The 19,444-nt window shown below is 39.2% G+C and overlaps 4 protein-coding genes across 4 annotated transcripts; 3 read left to right on the top strand and 1 right to left on the bottom strand.

Moving 5' to 3' along the window:
* Positions 1-4,105: 4,105 nt before the first annotated feature.
* On the bottom strand, positions 4,106-7,429 carry LOC142229090 (uncharacterized). Its single transcript, XM_075299634.1, has 3 exons — positions 7,403-7,429; positions 5,818-7,158; positions 4,106-5,767 (listed from the first exon to the last, which is right to left on the bottom strand). The coding sequence occupies exons 1-3, from the start codon at positions 7,427-7,429 to the stop codon at positions 4,106-4,108; spliced, it is 3,030 nt and encodes a 1,009-aa protein (XP_075155749.1).
* Positions 7,430-8,573: 1,144 nt separating this feature from the next.
* LOC142229085 (uncharacterized) lies at positions 8,574-12,844 on the top strand. Its single transcript, XM_075299619.1, has 5 exons — positions 8,574-11,093; positions 11,300-11,674; positions 11,735-11,831; positions 11,900-12,398; positions 12,556-12,844. Exons 1-5 carry the CDS (start codon positions 8,574-8,576, stop codon positions 12,842-12,844), a joined length of 3,780 nt encoding a protein of 1,259 aa, XP_075155734.1.
* A 419-nt stretch (positions 12,845-13,263) lies between these two features.
* Positions 13,264-14,145, top strand: LOC142229077 (uncharacterized). Its single transcript, XM_075299610.1, has one exon. It carries the CDS (start codon positions 13,264-13,266, stop codon positions 14,143-14,145), a length of 882 nt encoding a protein of 293 aa, XP_075155725.1.
* Positions 14,146-14,318: 173 nt separating this feature from the next.
* On the top strand, positions 14,319-14,963 carry LOC142229067 (uncharacterized). The gene has a single exon (XM_075299599.1). It carries the CDS (start codon positions 14,319-14,321, stop codon positions 14,961-14,963), a length of 645 nt encoding a protein of 214 aa, XP_075155714.1.
* The last annotated feature ends 4,481 nt before the right edge of the window (positions 14,964-19,444 follow it).

Raw genomic sequence — 19,444 nt, 5'->3', positions numbered from 1 at the left:
TTCATTTTTTCTTTAAATTTCCCTAGGGTTATCATTTTAAATATTTCGTCACCTTTTTCTAGTGCGAAAGTTTTAACATTCATTCTGCTTAACTCAGATGATAGTTTCTCCCAAAGATTACCTGAGTAATAGGGATTATCACTACATCTTACGCGCGATTCGTTCACAGAATGATCATAATCAATATTCAATTTCTTAGTCGACTTATCTATAATAAATTTCAATTTTCTCGCGAGTTTAATATCTTTAATAGATGTGCATTCCCAAACTTTGAGTTGATCAGACTCATTATGGGAAGACATCTCTTCCTTCCTATCCTCTTTATCTGTGCACATTTTTCTTTTCATCCCTCGAGTTATCACCAGCGATTTTTTAACTTTCTCATCTATTTCTTGAGGTATCATCGATCTCAATGAATCGGAGTCTATCTTTTACGCGATAATGCATCTGCATTTGTATTATTTGTTCCTTTTTTATAAACAATTTCAAAATCATAATCTGATAGTTCAAGTCTAATTCGAGTCAATTTAGAACTGGGGTTCTTGTGAGTAAACAAAGAAACTAAAGGTCGATGGTCTGTAACCACAATAAATTTCCTACCATACAAATATGGATGGAAAAATTGGATACCCCAATGGATTCCTAATAGTTCCTTTTCTATGACGGGTTTGTTTTTCTCATATTTATTAAGAGTACGGCTTGCGTAAGAAATTGGCTTATCCTCACCTATTTCGCCTTGAGACAATATAGCACCTAACGCACAATCAGATGCATCCGTTGTTAATATGAACGGTTTGTCGAAATCTGGATATTGCAAAATCGGTGGAGTTATCAACTTAGTCTTAAGTGTTTCGAAAGCTTCCTGACATTGTTGTGTCCATTCGAATTTGGTATTTTTCTTCACAAAGGCATTCAAACACGCTGTTATATTTTCAAAATCTTTAATAAAACGTCGATAGTAGTTGCAAAATGCTACGAATCTTCGCACTTCGTCTGCATTTTTAGGCAAAGGGTACTTAGTGATAGCTTCAAACTTGGAAGGGTCTGGTCTAATTCCATTTGCAGTTATCAAATGACCTAAATAAACTACTTCTGGTTTCAAAAAACAACATTTATCTGGATTAAGCTTTAAATTGTACTTCGAAAGCCTATCGAGCACCTTTACGAGATTTGTATTGTGATGTTTAAAACTACATCCAAAAACAATTATATCATCTACGTAAAGAAAATCTTCAGATTCCAATCCAGATAAAGTTATTGAAAGCATCCGTTGAAAACTATTGGATGATATTTTGAGACCAAACGGTAGTCTAGTATACTGGTAATGACCATTAGGTGTTGAGAATGCTGTCAATGGTCTAGACTTTTGATCAAGTTCTATCTGATGGAACGAGCTTGTCATGTCCAGAGTTGAAAAATATTTAGCTCTACCAAGTCTATCCAAAATGTCGTCTAAACGGGTTAAAGGGAACTTGTCATTCACTATTTTATCGTTCAACTTCCTAAAATCAACTACTAATCTCCATTTCTTCAAGTCTGTTTGGCCTTTTTTTGGAACTAATAACAATGGTGCATTGTAAGGGCTAACAGATGGTTCTATTATTCCAGTTTCTAAAAGATTTTGTACTTGAGAGTTTATTTCCTGTATATGCGTCTGTGGCAATCTATAATTTTTGATGTATACTGGCGTTTTGTCATTCATATGTATTGTTTGCTTATAAAAATTGTTTGACGTAAGTTCTGTACCTTCAAGATGAAATATTGATTGATATTTCCTCAAAATGGACATAATTTCTGCCCTTTGAGTATCACTCAAACCATCCAGATTGATTTTCTGCAACAAATTTTGAAAATGTTGATTCTCAGCATTATCAGAATTCTGTTGAGTATACAGAACGTCATAATTGCTAAGTGGTACTGTATCTATTTTTAAATTTTCTATTGATATATCCTGATCCGAAACATTTAATATTTTAATGTGTTTGTTTCCATTGCATGGAACTATTGAATTTGCCAAAAACACGCCTTGTCGTATCTCTTTATTTAAAATAACCGCGTTCTCTTTCAAAACAATATGAAACGGTATGATTACCTCGCTTCTTCTTGGTACAAATACTCGATTTATCTTGGCGGAACTATCATGTATGGGAATTGTAATATATTCGTTGTCCAGCTCAAATGTTAGGACATACTTGTCGTAATCTATATTACATCTATACTTTAATAAAAAATCTCTTCCTAAAATCCCATCCGTACTTATCGGGATGTCATTTGATATGAGCTGTATATCATGCTCTAATATAGTGCCATTTACATTGATTTTTATTCTAGTTGAACCTAAAGACCTAACTATTTCTCTTGAAATGCCCGACAGATTACAATAGTCGTTAGCATTTTCTTCATATCTGTGCAAGATTTTTCCTTGCAAAGGGAAACATCCGCTCCTGTATCAATGAGAAATGTGAGCGGACCATATAATTCCTCAAATTGGATGATATTGCAAATATTTTCTTTTCTTTTAATGATTCATCCCCGAAGATGTAGGTGTTCGCATCTCCGGTACGAATAAGTTTCCGTGAACATCTCCCTGCTCTTCCATGTAATTCACGTTCCTACTCCTTTGATTACTATTCCTATTATTGTTCCTATTATAATTACCTCTCGAGTTATAGTTATTAAAATTACGTGGATTACTATTGCTATTATAGTTACCATTATTGTTATTACTATTAAAATTCCTATTATACCTTCTATTAGGGTTGTTAGACCCCCTAAAATTGTTATTATTCCTATTATTACCTACACCGGTATTACTGTAATTATTATATCTATTGGCATTATTCCTACCTCTATTAGCATTGGTGGCTTGATACAAGACCTGTTGCTGTTTTGAACGTGATGCAGATCTCTGAGCCACTTGGAGAGCACAAGTGAAAGTATTTACATTACTGGCCTCAATGATTGAAATTAGTTGCTTATCTTGCAAACCGTTCACCAAAGTATGGAAAGCTATGGCATTGTTCGTATTAACGATACTAGCCCTACAGCTCTCGCCTTGCTCCGCTATCTGAATTTCGTTTAACTCAGAAATCAGGCTTTCAATCTTTGATGCAAAACCGTCGAGATTTCCATTCCGTTCACTGAGATTAGTTAACTCGCCCAGAATGGCAATTGGTGTTTTTATTGATTTATAAGCCTTTTTCAAAGCTCCTATAATTTCCGGAATCGTTCTCGGAGGTTCATCCTGCTTGATTCTCTTTTGTTCGTCCTCTTCTTCCTTCATGGATGACAATGAATATGGGGTCTTCCTTATAAATGGTTTCGAAGATGGCAGGATCGCCATGTAATGTTTGCCGTGAGGTAGGCAAACGGTCACCAAGAACAAAAAGGATGCTTGCCGTGAAGTAGGCAAGTGTTCACACAAAAACAAAAAAAGGATTTATGCAGAGATTCCTAAATCCCTACCTGCCCGAATTTTGGCCCGCGCTTAAGAGCGCCACTAGACCAGCTAATTTTTGTTGCAGGCACTCTACAGTGCCACTTCAACGAAGAGAAAAATAAAAGCCAGTTGTTTAGGCTCTGTGTAATATCTTTCTGATTTTATTTTTGAAAATGCAATGAATTTATACAAAATTTGGAACTTAGAATTATTGACTATTGAGTGAAAAATGTACTAATACTATTTCAATAAATGGAGTATAGAACTATGGAGCTCACTTATACATGCATATATTTCTATGAAAAATTGATCTACATTTTACCAATACTTTTACTTTCTTTGAGATGCAGGCCTTTCTTAATTCCTATTGGTGGTCATTTGACTCAATTCTGAGTTCATGCAGTTGGTCTATTTACAAAACAATGTATGCAATCCCAACTGGAAACTCTAAACCAATGAATAGTGTCACATGCCACCAACATCTAATTGGAACTCCACTGAGTGCATTCAACTCAGTCACTACCAAGTGTGTGACTGACCTGCGTCAACAAAAACAAAATATGAATGCACCGAGAATGCAAGTGGATCAAAAATAGAGTACTGTATGCTAATGGGAATGCATGTGTAAGTGAAGAATAAGGGGGAAGAAGTGGAGAGTGTGTTTGGTCACACTACACTACGCCAACGATTTTGAAGAGATATTTTGCCTGGAATCTCTTCTGGTTCAGCAGGGGACAATAAAGATGAGCCTATCAGAAAGTGAGCTGGGGTCAATACGGAAAAGTCATCTGCACCTTCAGTCATAGGTGTAAGTGACCGCGAATTGAGACAGGCTTCAATTGAGGCTAATATGGTACTAAATTCTTCGTAAGTGTGGCGAATTTGACCAGATATTTTCTTTAAATGCGTTTTACAACTCTTTACGCCCGCCTCCCACAAACCTCCCATGTGAGGAGCCGAGGCGGGTATGAAATGCCACTCCAACTTTTGGTGACCATAACGTAACATAGCCTCGGATTTAAGTTCTGCTAGCGACTTAGCGAGACTAGCTCTTATTTCTCTAGCGGCACCCACAAAGTTACGATCGTTGTCGGAAAATATTTTATGGGGACAGCCTCGTCGGGACACAAATCTAGATAATGCAGCCATGAATGCTGCGGTGGATAAATCGCTGACTACTTCAAGGTGAATTGCCTTAGTAGAAAAGCAGACAAAGAGACAGATATAACATTTGGTGATTCGACAGCCTCGCCCAGAGAAATTCTTAAGGTCGAATGGACCCGCATAGTCCACACCTGTGTTCGTAAATGGCCTATTGTACGTTGTCCTCTCGGGCGGAAGGGCAGCCATTATTTGCCCCTGTTTGGCTTTACGTGCTATCACGCAATCTTTACAATTCCGAACGCTAGTTCTTATTACATTCTTTGCTCTCAAAATCCAACACTCCAGGCGTATTGTAGCGAGCATGAGCTGAGTACCCCCATGTAGAGTCAACTTGTGAATGAAACGAACATAGAGTTTAGCAAAACAACTCCTGTGAGACAGTATAACAGGATGTCGTTCACTGTACGACAGCGACAAAGTTGATCCTAATCTGCCATTCGCCCGAATGAGCTGATCCTTATCTATGAAAGGGGTCAATGTTAACAGTGAGCTTTTCGAATCAATATGTCTCCTTTGAGACAGAGCAAAATATTCCTGAGGAAAATGAAGTTTTTGAGACAGTGAAATTAGGCGGTTCTTAGCTGATGCCAATTCGAGTGATGTTAAACGAAAGGTTTCAAATTTCGGAACTCCTTTGGAGGCAGGATGCGTGGCGTGAAAAAATCTAAATATATAAGCAATAACATGAATTGCCCTCGAGAGGCAGGAAAATCTTTCAAGTATATCTTCAAAATACGCTGATCTGGTGATATGAACTTGAACTGGCTTCGCTTCAATACTTGTTTCAGGAACATTTATATTCGATGGCCAAAATCTCTCCTCATCTTTTAACCATGATGGTCCCGACCACCAAAGATTATTCTCCTTCAACTCTGAAGGAGTCACCCCCCGGGTTGCTAGATCAGCGGGGTTATCGAAGGTAGAGACGTGACGCCAACAATCACCAACCTTCTCTTGAATTTTGGCTACCCTATTTGCCACAAAGGTAGTCCACGTATGCGACGGTTTTTTAAGCCATGAAAGGACTATAGTTGAGTCCGACCATAAATATAACGGATGACTTGCCACATCCAATTGAGGAAGAAATATAGCTATCAATTCTGCAAGAAGCAGAGCTCCACACAGCTCTAGCCTAGGTAGGGACAGTTTTTGATAGGCGCAACTCTTGACTTTGAAACAAGTACATTTGTGTGTATCTCACCACCAAATTTTACCCTCGAATACAGTACAGCTGCATATGCAAGCTCCGAAGAATCACAAAATCCATGAAACTCAATTTCGGATTCAGGACAATATCTAACCCATCGTGGGATACTAATACTGTCGATATCAACATATTTTTGTATAAAAGACTTCCATTTAATTAGAGACAACGGTTTGAGGGAATCATCCCATTCAATCTCATCCAGCCATAGCTGTTGCATAATTATCTTTGCTGTAATAATCACCGGGGACAGCCACCCCAACGGGTCAAAAAGTCGCGCGATAACCGATAATACTTCTCTTTTCGTAAAATTTTCTTTGTCTCGCAACTTCTCAGATACGAAATAGAATGAATCATTCTTGGCGTTCCACCTGATTCCTAAGATTTTCGCCGAGCTTTTGTCATCAAAATTCAAAAAATCTTCATTTAATAGCATATCTCGGGGCAATCCTTCTAAAACTTCTTTCACATTTGACGTCCACTTTCGTAGTTGAAATCCTCCAGACAAAAGAATTCCTTCTAATTCTTTCCTTGCCTGTATGCCCTCAGAGACAGAATTTGCGCCCGCAAGCGCGTCGTCAACATACATGTTGTTTCTCAATATTCTTGACCCTAGAGGAAACCTGTTTTCCTCATCTTCTGCTAATTGGAGCAGTGTACGTAGGGCTAAGTACGGCGCACAATTGACGCCAAACGTTACCGTCTTTAATTGGTATTCTTTTATTTCCATATCTGGGTCCGATCGATACAAAATCCGTTGGAACGGGGCATGTTTGGGATTCACAAAGATTTGCCGATACATCTTTGTGATATCCGCATTAAAGACGAATTTATATAATCGCCAATTCAAAATTAGGGTTACAATGTCTTTCTGCAAGACTGGCCCAACGTATAATAAGTCATTCAAACTTTGACCCCTCGCCGTGGGACACGAGGCGTTAAATACCACTCTCAACTTAGTGGAAACACTCTCGGGTTTATATACGCCACTCTCGGGTTTATATATAGGCAGATAAAAATAAGGTTCTGATTCCCCATTTGGAGCTTCTACAACTTCCATATGTCCCAGAGACAAATACTCGTTGATGATGTCGTCGTACATCGCTTTAAGTTCAGGCTTTCGAGCCAGTGATTGTTCGTTTCGTAAAAATTGACTTAGAGCTACGTATCTATTCGAGCTACTAAATGATCCCACTTTTGGGTCAGTCTTAAACGGCAAATCCACTGTATATCTTCCAGTGGAATCTCTTTTCACAGTCGATCGGTAAATATTTTCACATATCTTATCTTCTTCTGACAATGGATCTTCCCTCGGAAGTTCCTTGTTCAAGAACGCAGCTGCATTACGCTGCTATATTATATAGCTAAATATAATTAGCATTAAATCCATAGTAAATAGCATTTACGCTGCTATATTATCGAGCATATATATTTAAATATCATTTGCATTGTAAGCAGCAGAAGTCAATAGCCGACCAATTTAAATAAAGAATCAAATTTCACCGTCAACAATTGGTCAGGTTGTCGACTTCTGCTGCACTAGTTCATTAACACTAATATACTAAGTCAGCATAAATATTATTTAAGTCATTTACATAGCATAGGCTAGATATACGGTACATGTTAACTTAGTATTATGACTAATCATCAGTTATTTAGTATAAATAACTTGAATGAAATAAAACATCATGGTAGAACAAATTTGCATTCTACATCATTAACGTCGACATACGGTTCAAGTACCCTATGTCCAATATATAACCGTTCTTGTTTTGTACTTGAACAACCCTAGGAAATCAAACATTGGTGACCCCTAAAAAAATATATTAATTGATTTCGAGTTTCCCCCACCAGTGGTAAGGAACTCAAAGGAATTTATTAGTAAATCAGAGCACGCAGTCGATATTGAAGTCTTCCCGTACCAGCGAAATTCAAAAATGGAAAACTTAAAGGATTTGATAATCCGTCAAAAGGAAAGGGCCGCAAACATAGAAAAAGCGGTAGCCAACATAAAGAAAACTCCACACGAGCGAAGATCTGTGGAGTATTACACAAAGAAAAAAGAAGATTTAATTGCTCAATGGAAAGCCTTTGACACAGCGGAAAATATCATACGTAACAACCCGATGTTGAGCGAAGATGACCCGTATATTGTCGAAGATATCCATAAATCAACAGGAATCGTATACAATACAACTATTGAGGAAGTAGAGCAGCTAATTAAAGGTCTGAGCAGGCAAACGAAGCCATTGCCAGCAGAACGCGGAGCAGGGTTTACCGCAGACAACCCATCCGCATCCACTTCATCATTGCTAGTAAATCAAGGAGCTGGTGCACCCCCAGGCAACCAATCTTCATCATGGTCCAGCGGTACAAACAACATTCATGGATTGATAAGACGTCAAGGAGCACTTAAAGCGTCATTGAAACGTCTAATTCAAAGTAACGCTATGAAGGAATCACCAGTCCAATCTCTATCTGCTATAGACAGATTATGGCAGAAGATCGAGACTATCCATTTGGACATTTGGGAAATGTGTGCCAACCCGGCGGCTAAAGGTTATGACAGTGAAGACTATGAAGCCTTAGAAGAGAACGTAGCAATTCAAATAGCGTCTCTTTCTAAACACAACCAAGCGAAAGCATAACCTCGGAATCAGTGCAGCAAGCAAAGGGTAGTTCCAACCTACAGCTACCAAAGATATCCATACCAAGGTTCAATGGAGATTGCCTATCATGCAACCATTTTCGGACATATTCTCGAAAATGATACATGAGCAAGATATTCCAGCAATCCAAAAGATGTGGTATCTCAAGGCCAATTTGAGCGGGGAAGCAGAACGATTAATACGTCACCTGGATCTCACTGAAGGGAACTACACAACGGCATGGAACACGTTGAAGGACAGGTACGACAACAAGCGAGTCCTAGTATCCACAATACTTCAAAAATTGTTTGGCTGGGGAAACTTAACGGCCGAGTCCAAATCTCTGAAAAAGTTCCACGACGTCCTCAACGAAAGTCTGTCCGCAATGACGAACATTGGGATCAACATCGACAACTGGGGCCCGGTACTTTTACATGTGTTGGTCAAAAAAGTGGATCGCCAAACACACATCATGTACGAACAATCGCTAGAAAACCCCACAGAGCTACAGACGTTAAACAATTTCCTGAAGGTTTTACGAAACCGCTTCCAAGCACTTGAAGCTGTTGGTGGAAAGGACAAGGCAAAGCAATTTGCAACAACAAAAACAACGTACAAATCAAGTGGATGTCCCCTGTGTGAGGAAGGCCATCCAATATATTACTGCAAACAATTCTTGGCAATGAACATTGCGGATCGCCTTAAGTGGGTGCAAAAGAAAGGGTTTTGCGTAAACTGTATTAAACCCGATCATCGTTCCAAGGAATGCACATCCAAGGCATGCACTAAGTGTTCATGTAAACACAATTCGCTGCTGCATCTTGAAAAACAACAAATTGCCAGCAACAAACCCTCACAATCTAAAAGTGAAGCATTACACTCAACCTCAGTGGCATCAGCGAACGCTCGCCCGGCAAGGATTCTACTCGCAACAGCATTAATAAAAATAACAGCCAACAATGGACGATCTGGAAATTTCCGAGCATTGTTGGACTCAGGATCCCAAATCAACATAGTCTCCGAAAGACTAATTAAAGCACTATCCATTAAACCAGAACAAGCAACACTAGGTATTCAAGGAATTAGTGGAAGATACAGACAAGCTACACAGCGGGTAAACGTTAAATTCGAGTCACTCACAAGCAAGTTTTCATCCAGGCTGGAGGCTTATGTTCTCCCAAACATAATACCACATCAACCTAGTGCATCGTTCGACATTTCATCCTGGTCTATTCCCAAAAACATAATGCTGGCAGACCCATCGTTCCAAAATTCGGCAAAAATTGATATGTTACTTGGCGCAGAGTTTTACTTTCATCTTCTGTTATCAGGAACATTACACTTAGCAGGCAATTTACCCGTCCTGAGGAACACAAAACTTGGGTGGATCGCCAGTGGACGATTAGCCGACGACAGCACAACCGAAGCAACATGTGCAGTTTTTAGTGAAGACGATATAGCAACAAACGAACTACTTGAAAAATTCTGGAAAATCGAGGAAGTTCCTGCAGAAAGTAATCTCACAGTTGCAGAACAGGCGTGTGAAACTCACTTCATTCAAACCACAACCAGAGACCTCAATGGAAGATTTGTTGTTCGACTACCCCTGTCTGAGGATGCCGCAACACTTGGTGAATCAGAAACATCCACATATTCCAGGTTCCTTGCCTTGGAACGACGATTCAAACGCGATAACAATCTTGAAAAACAATACAAGGAATTCATGCAGTCATACGAAGATCTTGGTCACATGACTCAAATCGATCCCAAAAAACTGCCAGGCCCTCGGTACTACATTCCGCATCACTGTGTTTTGCGTCCGGAGAGCAGCACAACTAAACTTCGAGTCGTATTTGATGCTTCAGCAAAAACGTCAACAAATCGGTCACTAAACGACATTTTGCTGACTGGTCCAACAGTGCAAGGGGACATATTTGGAATGCTTCTACGTTTCCGACTACCCAGATTTGTCTTCACCACCCATATTGAAAAAATGTATCGTCAGATCCTCGTGGACGAACGAGACAGGAACCTTCAACTCATTTTATGGAGGGACAATCCAGGGGAGCCTGTACGACATTTTCAACTAAACACCGTCACTTATGGAACATCATCAGCTCCCTATCTGGCGACAAGGTGTCTACAAAGGCTAGCGACTACTCGGATGGAAAAATATCCACTTGGCGCAACGATCCTGAAGCAGGACTTTTACGTCGATGACGGGATGAGCGGTTCAGATAGTTTAGTAGCAGCCAAGGAAATGCAGTCTCAACTCACCTCCTTACTCAAGGAAGCCGGCTTCAAGTTACGGAAGTGGTGTGCAAACCATCGCCAACTCCTTCAAGACATACCGCAAGATGATCAAGAAGTCAATCTTGATTTTGAAAACGCGTCAATCAAGGCATTGGGACTAATATGGAGCCCAGCATCGGATCAATTCTGCCTTAGGACAAATCTTCAGCCAGTCTCAGTGATAACAAAGCGATCTGTCATATCAGATGTAGCACGAATCTACGATCCATTGGGTATAGCAGGCCCAGTCGTAGTCGCAGCCAAGATATTCAACAACTTTGGGAGGATCAGATATCTTGGGATGATGAACTCCCTGAAGATCGAACAACAAAATGGCACACCTTTCGTAATGCACTAAATATGTTAGACAACACCCACATCCCACGTCACGCTTTCGATGGTCAAACTGCGAAGCACATTCAAATGCATGTCTTTGTGGACGCATCAGAAAGGGCTTATGGAGCCGCAATTTACATTCGATCTAAACTCCCAAATAAAAGGATAATCGTCCGGCTATTGTGAGCCAAATCCAGAGTTGCGCCTATCCAAAAGGTATCGCTGCCAAGGCTAGAACTTTGCGCAGCACTTCTAGGAGCAGAACTGGCCAACAAAATAAAAAATGAACTAAGATACGAAGACAAACAGCTCCTCTTCTGGTCTGATTCCGAAATTGTCTTGCATTGGATAAATTCGGCATCACCATCACTCAAAACCTTTGTGGCAAACCGAATCAGCAAAATACAAGACCTCACCATCAACAGTCAATGGAGACACGTCGACTCCAAAAACAATCCCGCAGACTTAATCTCCAGAGGTTTAAAACCAGAACAATTACCGGAGTGCAACATGTGGTTCTATGGACCCCTTTTTTACATGGAAATGAAGACAGTTGGCCTAAGGAATTCGCGAAGGAATTGCATCCAACAAGTGAATTAGAATTCAAACGAAAGCCTGTTATTGTCACTGCAGCCGCGCAAATGGGATTAGAACAAATCATCTACAAAATCAACCACCGCAATTCGTTCGGTTGTCTTCAACGAGTTGTGGCTTATATCCAGCGATTTATCAAAAACAGCAGGACATCGTCAGCCGACCGACCAGCAACCAAAGTACTAAGCCCAATAGAGTTAACTTAAGCTTTGCATCTAATAGTCAAAACCATACAATCAGCTGACTTCAAAGACGACATTAACAAGTTAAAGACAACCAAAGAACTCAGCAGATCCAGCCCAATTATCAGTCTATCCCCCTTCCTTGACAAATCAGATATTCTTCGAGTTGGCGGAAGACTAGACGCGTCAAATCTCTCATACGAAATGAAACATCAAATAATATTGCCTTATAATGACCCCATAGTCAAACTAATCCTCGTGATGCTGCACAATGAAAACCATCACTGTGGTCCACAAACGTTGCTAAATACTACAAGAGAAAGGGGATTCTGGATTATAAAGGGCAAAACAATGGCAAGGAACACAGTTCACAATTGCATTCGTTGTACGAAGGCCAAACCAAAAATGTACCAACAGATAATGGGTGATTTACCAGAAGACAGAATAACGCCATGTCGACCCTTCTTAAACACTGGAGTAGATCATTGCGGTCCATTTTGGGTACACTACAAGCTTAGGGGAAATCGTCCACACAAGGTGTATATCGCAGTCTTTTGCTGTTTTGCCACAAAGGCAATCCACATGGAAGTTGTGACAGATCTAACTACAGACGCCTTTATTCGGGAAGGAGTCACAAGAGACTATTGGAAGGGCATGCAGCAAAGAAATGATCGAATTTAAATTCATCCCTCCCAGAGCCCCCCATTACGGAGGCCTTTGGGAAGCAGCGGTGAAATCAGCCAAGCATCTTCTTCTGCGTTCAGTGTCCACCGCCTCCCTTACTTATGAAGAACTGGAAACGGTAGTCATAGAAATTGAAGCAATCTTAAATTCAAGACCACTAACTCCCATATCTTCAAACCCCAACGATCTAACCGCACTGACGCCAGGTCATTTCCTTATAGGGGAACCCCTGACCGCACAAATTGACGCCAGAACAAACCAGCCACCAACACCACTATCTAAAAGATGGAAACTCGTGTAAGAACTAAGACACAGTTTTTGGAATAGGTGGTCCAGTGAATATTTGTCACAACTCCAACAGAGACACAAATGGAGAACGACATCAGCAAATATCAAACTCAACCAACTTGTCATCATCAAGGAGGACAACGTACAGGTCATGCAATGGCCACTTGGACGCATCATCAAAACCTACAAAGGAGAAGATGGAAACGTGCGTGTAGTCGATGTCAAAACTTCATCAGGTGTAATTAAACGGCCAATCCATCGCTTAGCGCCATTATTCAATGATGATATCAAAGAAAAAGAGGATCACAAAAGAATAAGGCCACCAGATGAACAGAAGCCAAACACATCAAAACGATCGAGGCCCAAAACTTTAATTTATTGTGCACAACATTACTGGCTCTTCTGATACTACCGGTTGTATTATGTAATCCCATGCGACCACAACCATTTGAAACAAAACCCGGATTATATTTCGAAGGTATTGGTACGGCACGGATAGCCACAGCAGAATGGAAGCTCATGGTCTACTACAATCTTATACCCTTTAGGTCAGAAATTGACAACTTCGCTGACGGTATAAAGATGTTCTCTGACCTATGCAAAATGTCTCCTCACGAAGCAATGTGTAACAACTTCGCATCTCATCTCAAGCAAACTAGAGCAGAATTAATCCAAGATATAGATATCATCATGCCAAGAAGATTGCGTAGAGGTGCTCTAAATATTATCGGTAATGTCGCAAGATCTCTGTTTGGAATTCTAGACGCGGACTATGCCGCCAAAATGGACAATACGATACAAAGAGCAGAGATGGACAGAAGCCACCTCACATCGCTGTTACACAATCAAACCTTAATTGTCGACTCGACGTTAAATATAATAAAGGAAGATGAGTTATCTTTAAAAACTAGAATAAATGAAGTCCAAACCACCATATCAATGATACATAACCAAGTGGTAGAAGAAGAAGCTCAGCTAAAGATAGCTCACACAATAGCTCTTCTTGCCAACGAACTAACTCTAGCAGCAACAAGACTACGCCAAGTTGAAGCGGAAATCGTTGATGTTCTTACAGACTCTCATCACGGTAGGATTAGCCCATCCTTACTAACGCCGGATCAGCTGCAAAGAGAAATTAACGTAATCAAGGCCCATCTACCGGTATCACGAGTTCTACCTTTCGATGACATTGACCTCATTCAATTCTACAAAATCATGCGAGCAAAGGCAGCAGTCACTAAAGACAAGGTTATGTTCGAGATAAGACTTCCTCTAGTTGACCAACCGTTGTTGAGCAACCGTTTGAGTTGTTGAAGATATTTGCGGTGCCCGCAAACGAGAACGGCACCCTTGTTGCGATTCACCCCCAAACAGAGTACTTGGCGATCAATCTCCATCGAGATGAATACATGCCACTCTCCAGCGATGACATTCGCAACTGTATTCAACCAAGCGGTGACACTTTTATCTGATATAATAATCACGCAATGTTCTCGAAGGGATCTATGGCGGCTTCGTGCGAAGTAGATATGTTCAGACATAAACCAACAAACAGGTGCAAACTTAACATTTACAAGGAGCCTATCATCTGGCAACAACTACATCACAAGAACCAATGGATTTATGCTACCACATGTGAAATTGACGTCAGCACTGTTTGCGGAACAAAAACTCTACAATACACGCTCCAAGGTTCCGGGATCATCAACCTTGAGCCAATTTGCACCCTTAAAACCTCGGAAGTCACTCTTCGAGGTCATTATAATGCATCAAGCTTTATTCAAGCATCTTACTCTCGCTTTCCGAAATTTAATCTAACAACGCATGTGAGAGAGTCCACTGCAATTCTCAACTCGACCGATCAGCTTTTAATAAACCATACCGAGCAGCTAACAGATCTCCAGAACAAACTTCAGGAAGCTGACCTTTCAACTTTTCGCACCACCTACCATTCCGACAAACATCACCATATGGTAATAAGTTACACAGCTCTTATCATGTCTTCAATGCTGTTGATTTTCTACCTTGGATGGAGATTTCTGAAAAGAGGAGGTGAATCAATCCAACCACCCACTCCACAACCACGTCAAACCGTTCCGGACACGTATGCTGCTCAGTCACCCGAAATATAAATGTCTCCTACTAGTTGAACCTGCAGCGTTCAACGTGGGGAGAATGTTCAAGAACGCAGCTGCATTACGCTGCTATATTATATAGCATAAATATAATTAACATTAAATCCATAGTAAATAGCATTTACGCTGCTATATTATCGAGCATATATATTTAAATATCATTTGCATTGTAAGCAGCAGAAGTCAATAGCCGACCAATTTAAATAAAGAATCAAATTTCACCGTCAACAATTGGTCAGGTTGTCGACTTCTGCTGCACTAGTTCATTAACACTAATATACTAAGTCAGCATAAATATTATTTAAGTCATTTACATAGCATAGGCTAGATATACGGTACATGTTAACTTAGTATTATGACTAATCATCAGTTATTTAGTATAAATAACTTGAATGAAATAAAACATCATGGTAGAACAAATTTGCATTCTACATCATTAACGTCGACATACGGTTCAAGTACCCTATGTCCAATATATAACCGTTCTTGTTTTGTACTTGAACAACCCTAGGAAAACAAACATTCCTCAATTTCCCAAAACCGAGACAGCTGCTTATCTATCGACATCCTTGTACAATGAGCAACTCGAGACACATTAACCGAAGTCTTATTGGACGTTGGGCCAGTAACGATCCACCCAAAGACTGTCTTCTGGGCGACCAAAGAGCCAAGAATACCATGCTGTACTCCATTGAGTAAAAGTAGTGGATATAAATTTCCTCCTATGAGGATATCCACAGGACCGCTTATGTAAAAATGTGGGTCAGCAAAATTTAACTTTGGCAATTGAGAGGCAGAAAATTTTTCAAAAGAATGGGTGGGAACATTTCCCGTAACATCAGGGACAACTAGTGCATCTATGTGTAGAGAGAAATTCTTTTCGACTACAGAACCAATTGTAAGAATTGCTAATTTAGTACACCTTGTAAGATGTTCACCACCTAACCCTGATATATCAGCTGATATCGTTCTTGTTGACAAATTCAACAATTTTCTCAGTCTCTCAGAGACAAACGATTCATCCGCACACGGATCGATAAGCGCTCGCGCTTTATGAGACAGACCATCTTTTATAACTGTAACCCATGCTGTAGCCAGCATAGTTTTTCTTGAAACCGATGTATGGTACGCTCTGACGTTTCCTGACGTCGACGTTGATGGTTGTTCTACTGTGGACTGTATATTCGCTTCTTGTGATGATTGTGTACTCGTACTATTACCACTTTGATTATTATTTCCTCTCTGAGAAGGATTTGGTCTGTGTAGTAACGTATGATGTTTCAATTTACACTCAGAACAAGTTTTCTGACTGTGGCAATCAGCCACCATATGTCCCGGAGTGAGACAATTCAAACAGTATTTGTCTCTCTTTATTATCGAAATTCTATTTTTATAATTCATACTCATGAATTTGGGACAAGAGCGCAAAATATGATTTCGCTTAAAAACATTACATTTCTGAGCATTCACCTTTGTGTGATGCACTTTAAAACTTTTCGATTTGTCAAAATTGTTGTATTTCTGCCGCTGGCAAAGAGAAGAATTCGACGCTTGTGGACCATAAATGTCCGATACACTTTCCAATGCATGGAATCTTTCAGTTAAGAACTTATCAAGTTCCTCCCATTTAGGTATTTCTGTTTTCTGATTGCTCCCACAGAGACAATGTTAACTTTGGCAACTTCGACGAACATTGATATATAAATATCGGATCCCATGAACCAATATCTATTTTATACAATTTAAGAACCGATATGGCGTTATTAATTTCTCGCAGCAGCTTCTTTAAGTCGCTGGAACACTCCTCGCAATTGATTATTGATTACGATGCGTTTATTTTCATATTGATTACGAAGGTTTTCCCACGCAATTTCAAATCCTTCAGATGTCAAAGGAATGTGCCTATTTATCTCTCTTGCCTCACCGGTGGTCTTTTGGAAAAGGTGGTATAATTTTTCTACCGCACTTAACTTTTTATTGTTCACATATATGGCGGTGAACAAATCCCTAAAACTGGGCCAGCTCAAATAATCACCCTGAAAAATTTCTGTATCGCACGGTGGGACAGCAATAGAACTAGCAGACTTCGGGACTGGAGGAGCTAAGTCTTCTTTTATTTTTGCTTTAATGCTTCCAATTATAGCCATGTATTTAATATATGCACCATGAACTTCTACCCTCTTCTTCCTTATTGTGGTCTTATCTTTCTTTTCGCATTCTGGGTCAGCAATACATTTTTTATAAACCTCCTTCCATTCTGCGTACATACCCTGAACCTCCTGTTGTTCTGCCTCGATTGACAATTCGTTGTGTTGCACCTTTTTTGACTGCTTCAAAGTCTGCTCATAAGCAATATACTCATCGGACAACACAAGATATTCTTCTAACAATCCCATCTTCAGTCGAGTCAGATATACTAATAAACAAGTCTTTCACTTCGAGAAAGACAAATATTGCACAGCTGCGCGTGAAGGGATAGAAAACAATGTTCGACTCTGATTCACTTTTGGAAAAGTTGACAATAAATCGATGCAAGACTTCTCTCCGCAAATTTTACTAATTTTTAAATCAAATCAGTGCGAGAGAATCTACCAATATGCAGAGGAACAAATTTATTTGCAAATAATTTATTTCAATATCCCGATGCCACCTTTTGGTTTAACAGCACAAATTCTGTCAAGAGGCAACGTAACAGTAATCTCAAAAAGAGGCAGAGAATCGTTTTGAGGAACAAAACCAAGAAAGGAAAAAAATTCGAAGAGGCAGAAAAATTTTCAATTTCTAGAAGCGCTAAATTTCCTAGGTTTTATTGCTTTGAAATCGTTTTCTCAATTTAAGAAACTTTGCAGTTTGTCGTTCGATACATGTTGAATGAGACAGAGACCTATGGATTTAGTTTTTTTGTACAACAACTCTGGTAACTTTTTACTGTACAACAATTTTAGGAATAATTTCAATTTTCCAAAAAATAGCATACATCTTTAAATATAAATTTTTAACTTGAGACAAATCAGCCCACTGTGCTCTAAACTTGGATTTTTTTTTAATAGTCTTCAACGAGAGGCATAATATTGTTGAAATTATTCAAAATTTTTAATTTAATTTGAGGCAGTCCTGATTCTTTAATCCCCACTTAGGAATACTCAGAACAATTTATTTCTCAAGACAATAATAGGCATTTCCTTTTTAATTTTCTAATATTTTCCAGCATTGATATAAATTTTAAATAATTTTCTATTCTATATAGATGAATAGCTTCTGATTGTTCCAACCAATTTGTATTTGCATTAAATTCTCTCCTTGAGGCAAAAATTTGTTTCCACGAATTTTTATTTTTTTTTTACAAAATGAGAAATCTCCAATATGAGTACTATGCCACAGTCTCATATGAGCATGACCACGAATTCCAACCTTTTCTGCCTACCACTGTACCTTGGTTGTAGTCAAGATTAACACAAATTTAACGTTTTGTTACGGCAAACAGAGACAGATAAAATCCCAAGAAAAGTAAGTGTTGCTGAGATAAAATGATTCGCCGACTAATACTCTTTAAAAGTGTGCGCAATCATAAAAAGCACCCTTCTTCAGATGTTTAGAAAATCTCTTTTTTTTTTCAACCAACCGAGAGGCATAGAAACAATATTTATATTATTATTTTTTTTTTTTCGATGTATATTTGCCTATAGCAACTCACTGACTTGTGCCTTTTACAAGTGTGCTAAATTTTTATTGAGTCATTTCTGTTCCTTCTATAACAGAAAAAAACTCAAATTCAATTGGTTCCAATTCAATGTGCAGCAACATTCAAAAATGTAAACATTCAACCACCGTTCTCTTAAGCGCATGAGAACGTGTTCTCAATGATAGTTCTCTTAAATTATTTGTTTACATTCCACTGTCCCCCACATGTAAATATGTGGTGGGGTAATTGTTATACCAACTGCCAAGGGACAGAACAAAATGCAAAACAAGCATCCGCCAAATTATGCATCAGCCGACAGACGAAAAATCCCGGTTGGTTACAAAAACAAAACACTGACTGCACGTATATATGTTTGCGGGTATATGACACAGAAAAATTATTGCTGGTTGACGATCTACACCAACAATTGTTAGTACATAAATTTTGGACCAAATTTATAACTGTTATTTTCTCTTCCAAAATCTATTTAAAGTTTTATTTTCTTTTTGCTTATATTTTGTGTCGCAAGAAGGGGCAGTGACAGATGTAATGCACAGTATGGAACAGAGAAGGGCCAATGCATGCACATATATCTTTCCACACTCAAATAAAAATGATAATGTACATACCTTTTCTCCAAATTGCTTGGGCCTGTGTTTAATTTTATGGGTTATATTTGTTGAATATTCCACTCTAACGAATATTACAATGCTGGTTTTCACAAAAAGACGGATCACAAGGACCATATGTTGGGGCCTAATCCCAACTCTCCGGCCTTAGTCAAACAACACTTGGA

Source organism: Haematobia irritans, chromosome 1 (assembly GCF_050003625.1).
Source record: "Haematobia irritans isolate KBUSLIRL chromosome 1, ASM5000362v1, whole genome shotgun sequence".
NCBI lineage: Eukaryota > Metazoa > Arthropoda > Insecta > Diptera > Muscidae > Haematobia > Haematobia irritans.
Note: the sequence above shows the minus strand (reverse complement) of the source record. Positions and strands in the feature narration are given on the sequence as shown.

Excerpts from the sequence above, each read along its gene's own strand:
- LOC142229077 (XM_075299610.1), top strand. The coding sequence starts at position 13,264 with ATGCGACCACAACCATTTGAAACAAAACCCGGATTATATTTCGAAGGT.
- LOC142229090 (XM_075299634.1), bottom strand. The coding sequence starts at position 7,429 with ATGTACCGTATATCTAGCCTATGCTAT. Across the intron at positions 7,159-7,402 it reads GTATATCTAGCCTATGCTAT|CAGCGTAATGCAGCTGCGTT; the intron begins GTAAATGACTTA and ends TATATAATATAG. Across the intron at positions 5,768-5,817 it reads CAGCTGTACTGTATTCGAGG|AGTTGCGCCTATCAAAAACT; the intron begins GTAAAATTTGGT and ends TTCAAAGTCAAG.
- LOC142229067 (XM_075299599.1), top strand. The coding sequence starts at position 14,319 with ATGTTCTCGAAGGGATCTATGGCGGCTTCGTGCGAAGTAGATATGTTC.
- LOC142229085 (XM_075299619.1), top strand. The coding sequence starts at position 8,574 with ATGATACATGAGCAAGATATTCCAGCAATCCAAAAGATGTGGTATCTC. Across the intron at positions 11,675-11,734 it reads GAAGGAATTGCATCCAACAA|AACAAATCATCTACAAAATC; the intron begins GTGAATTAGAAT and ends AAATGGGATTAG. Across the intron at positions 12,399-12,555 it reads GGAAATCGTCCACACAAGGT|AGCCCCCCATTACGGAGGCC; the intron begins GTATATCGCAGT and ends CATCCCTCCCAG.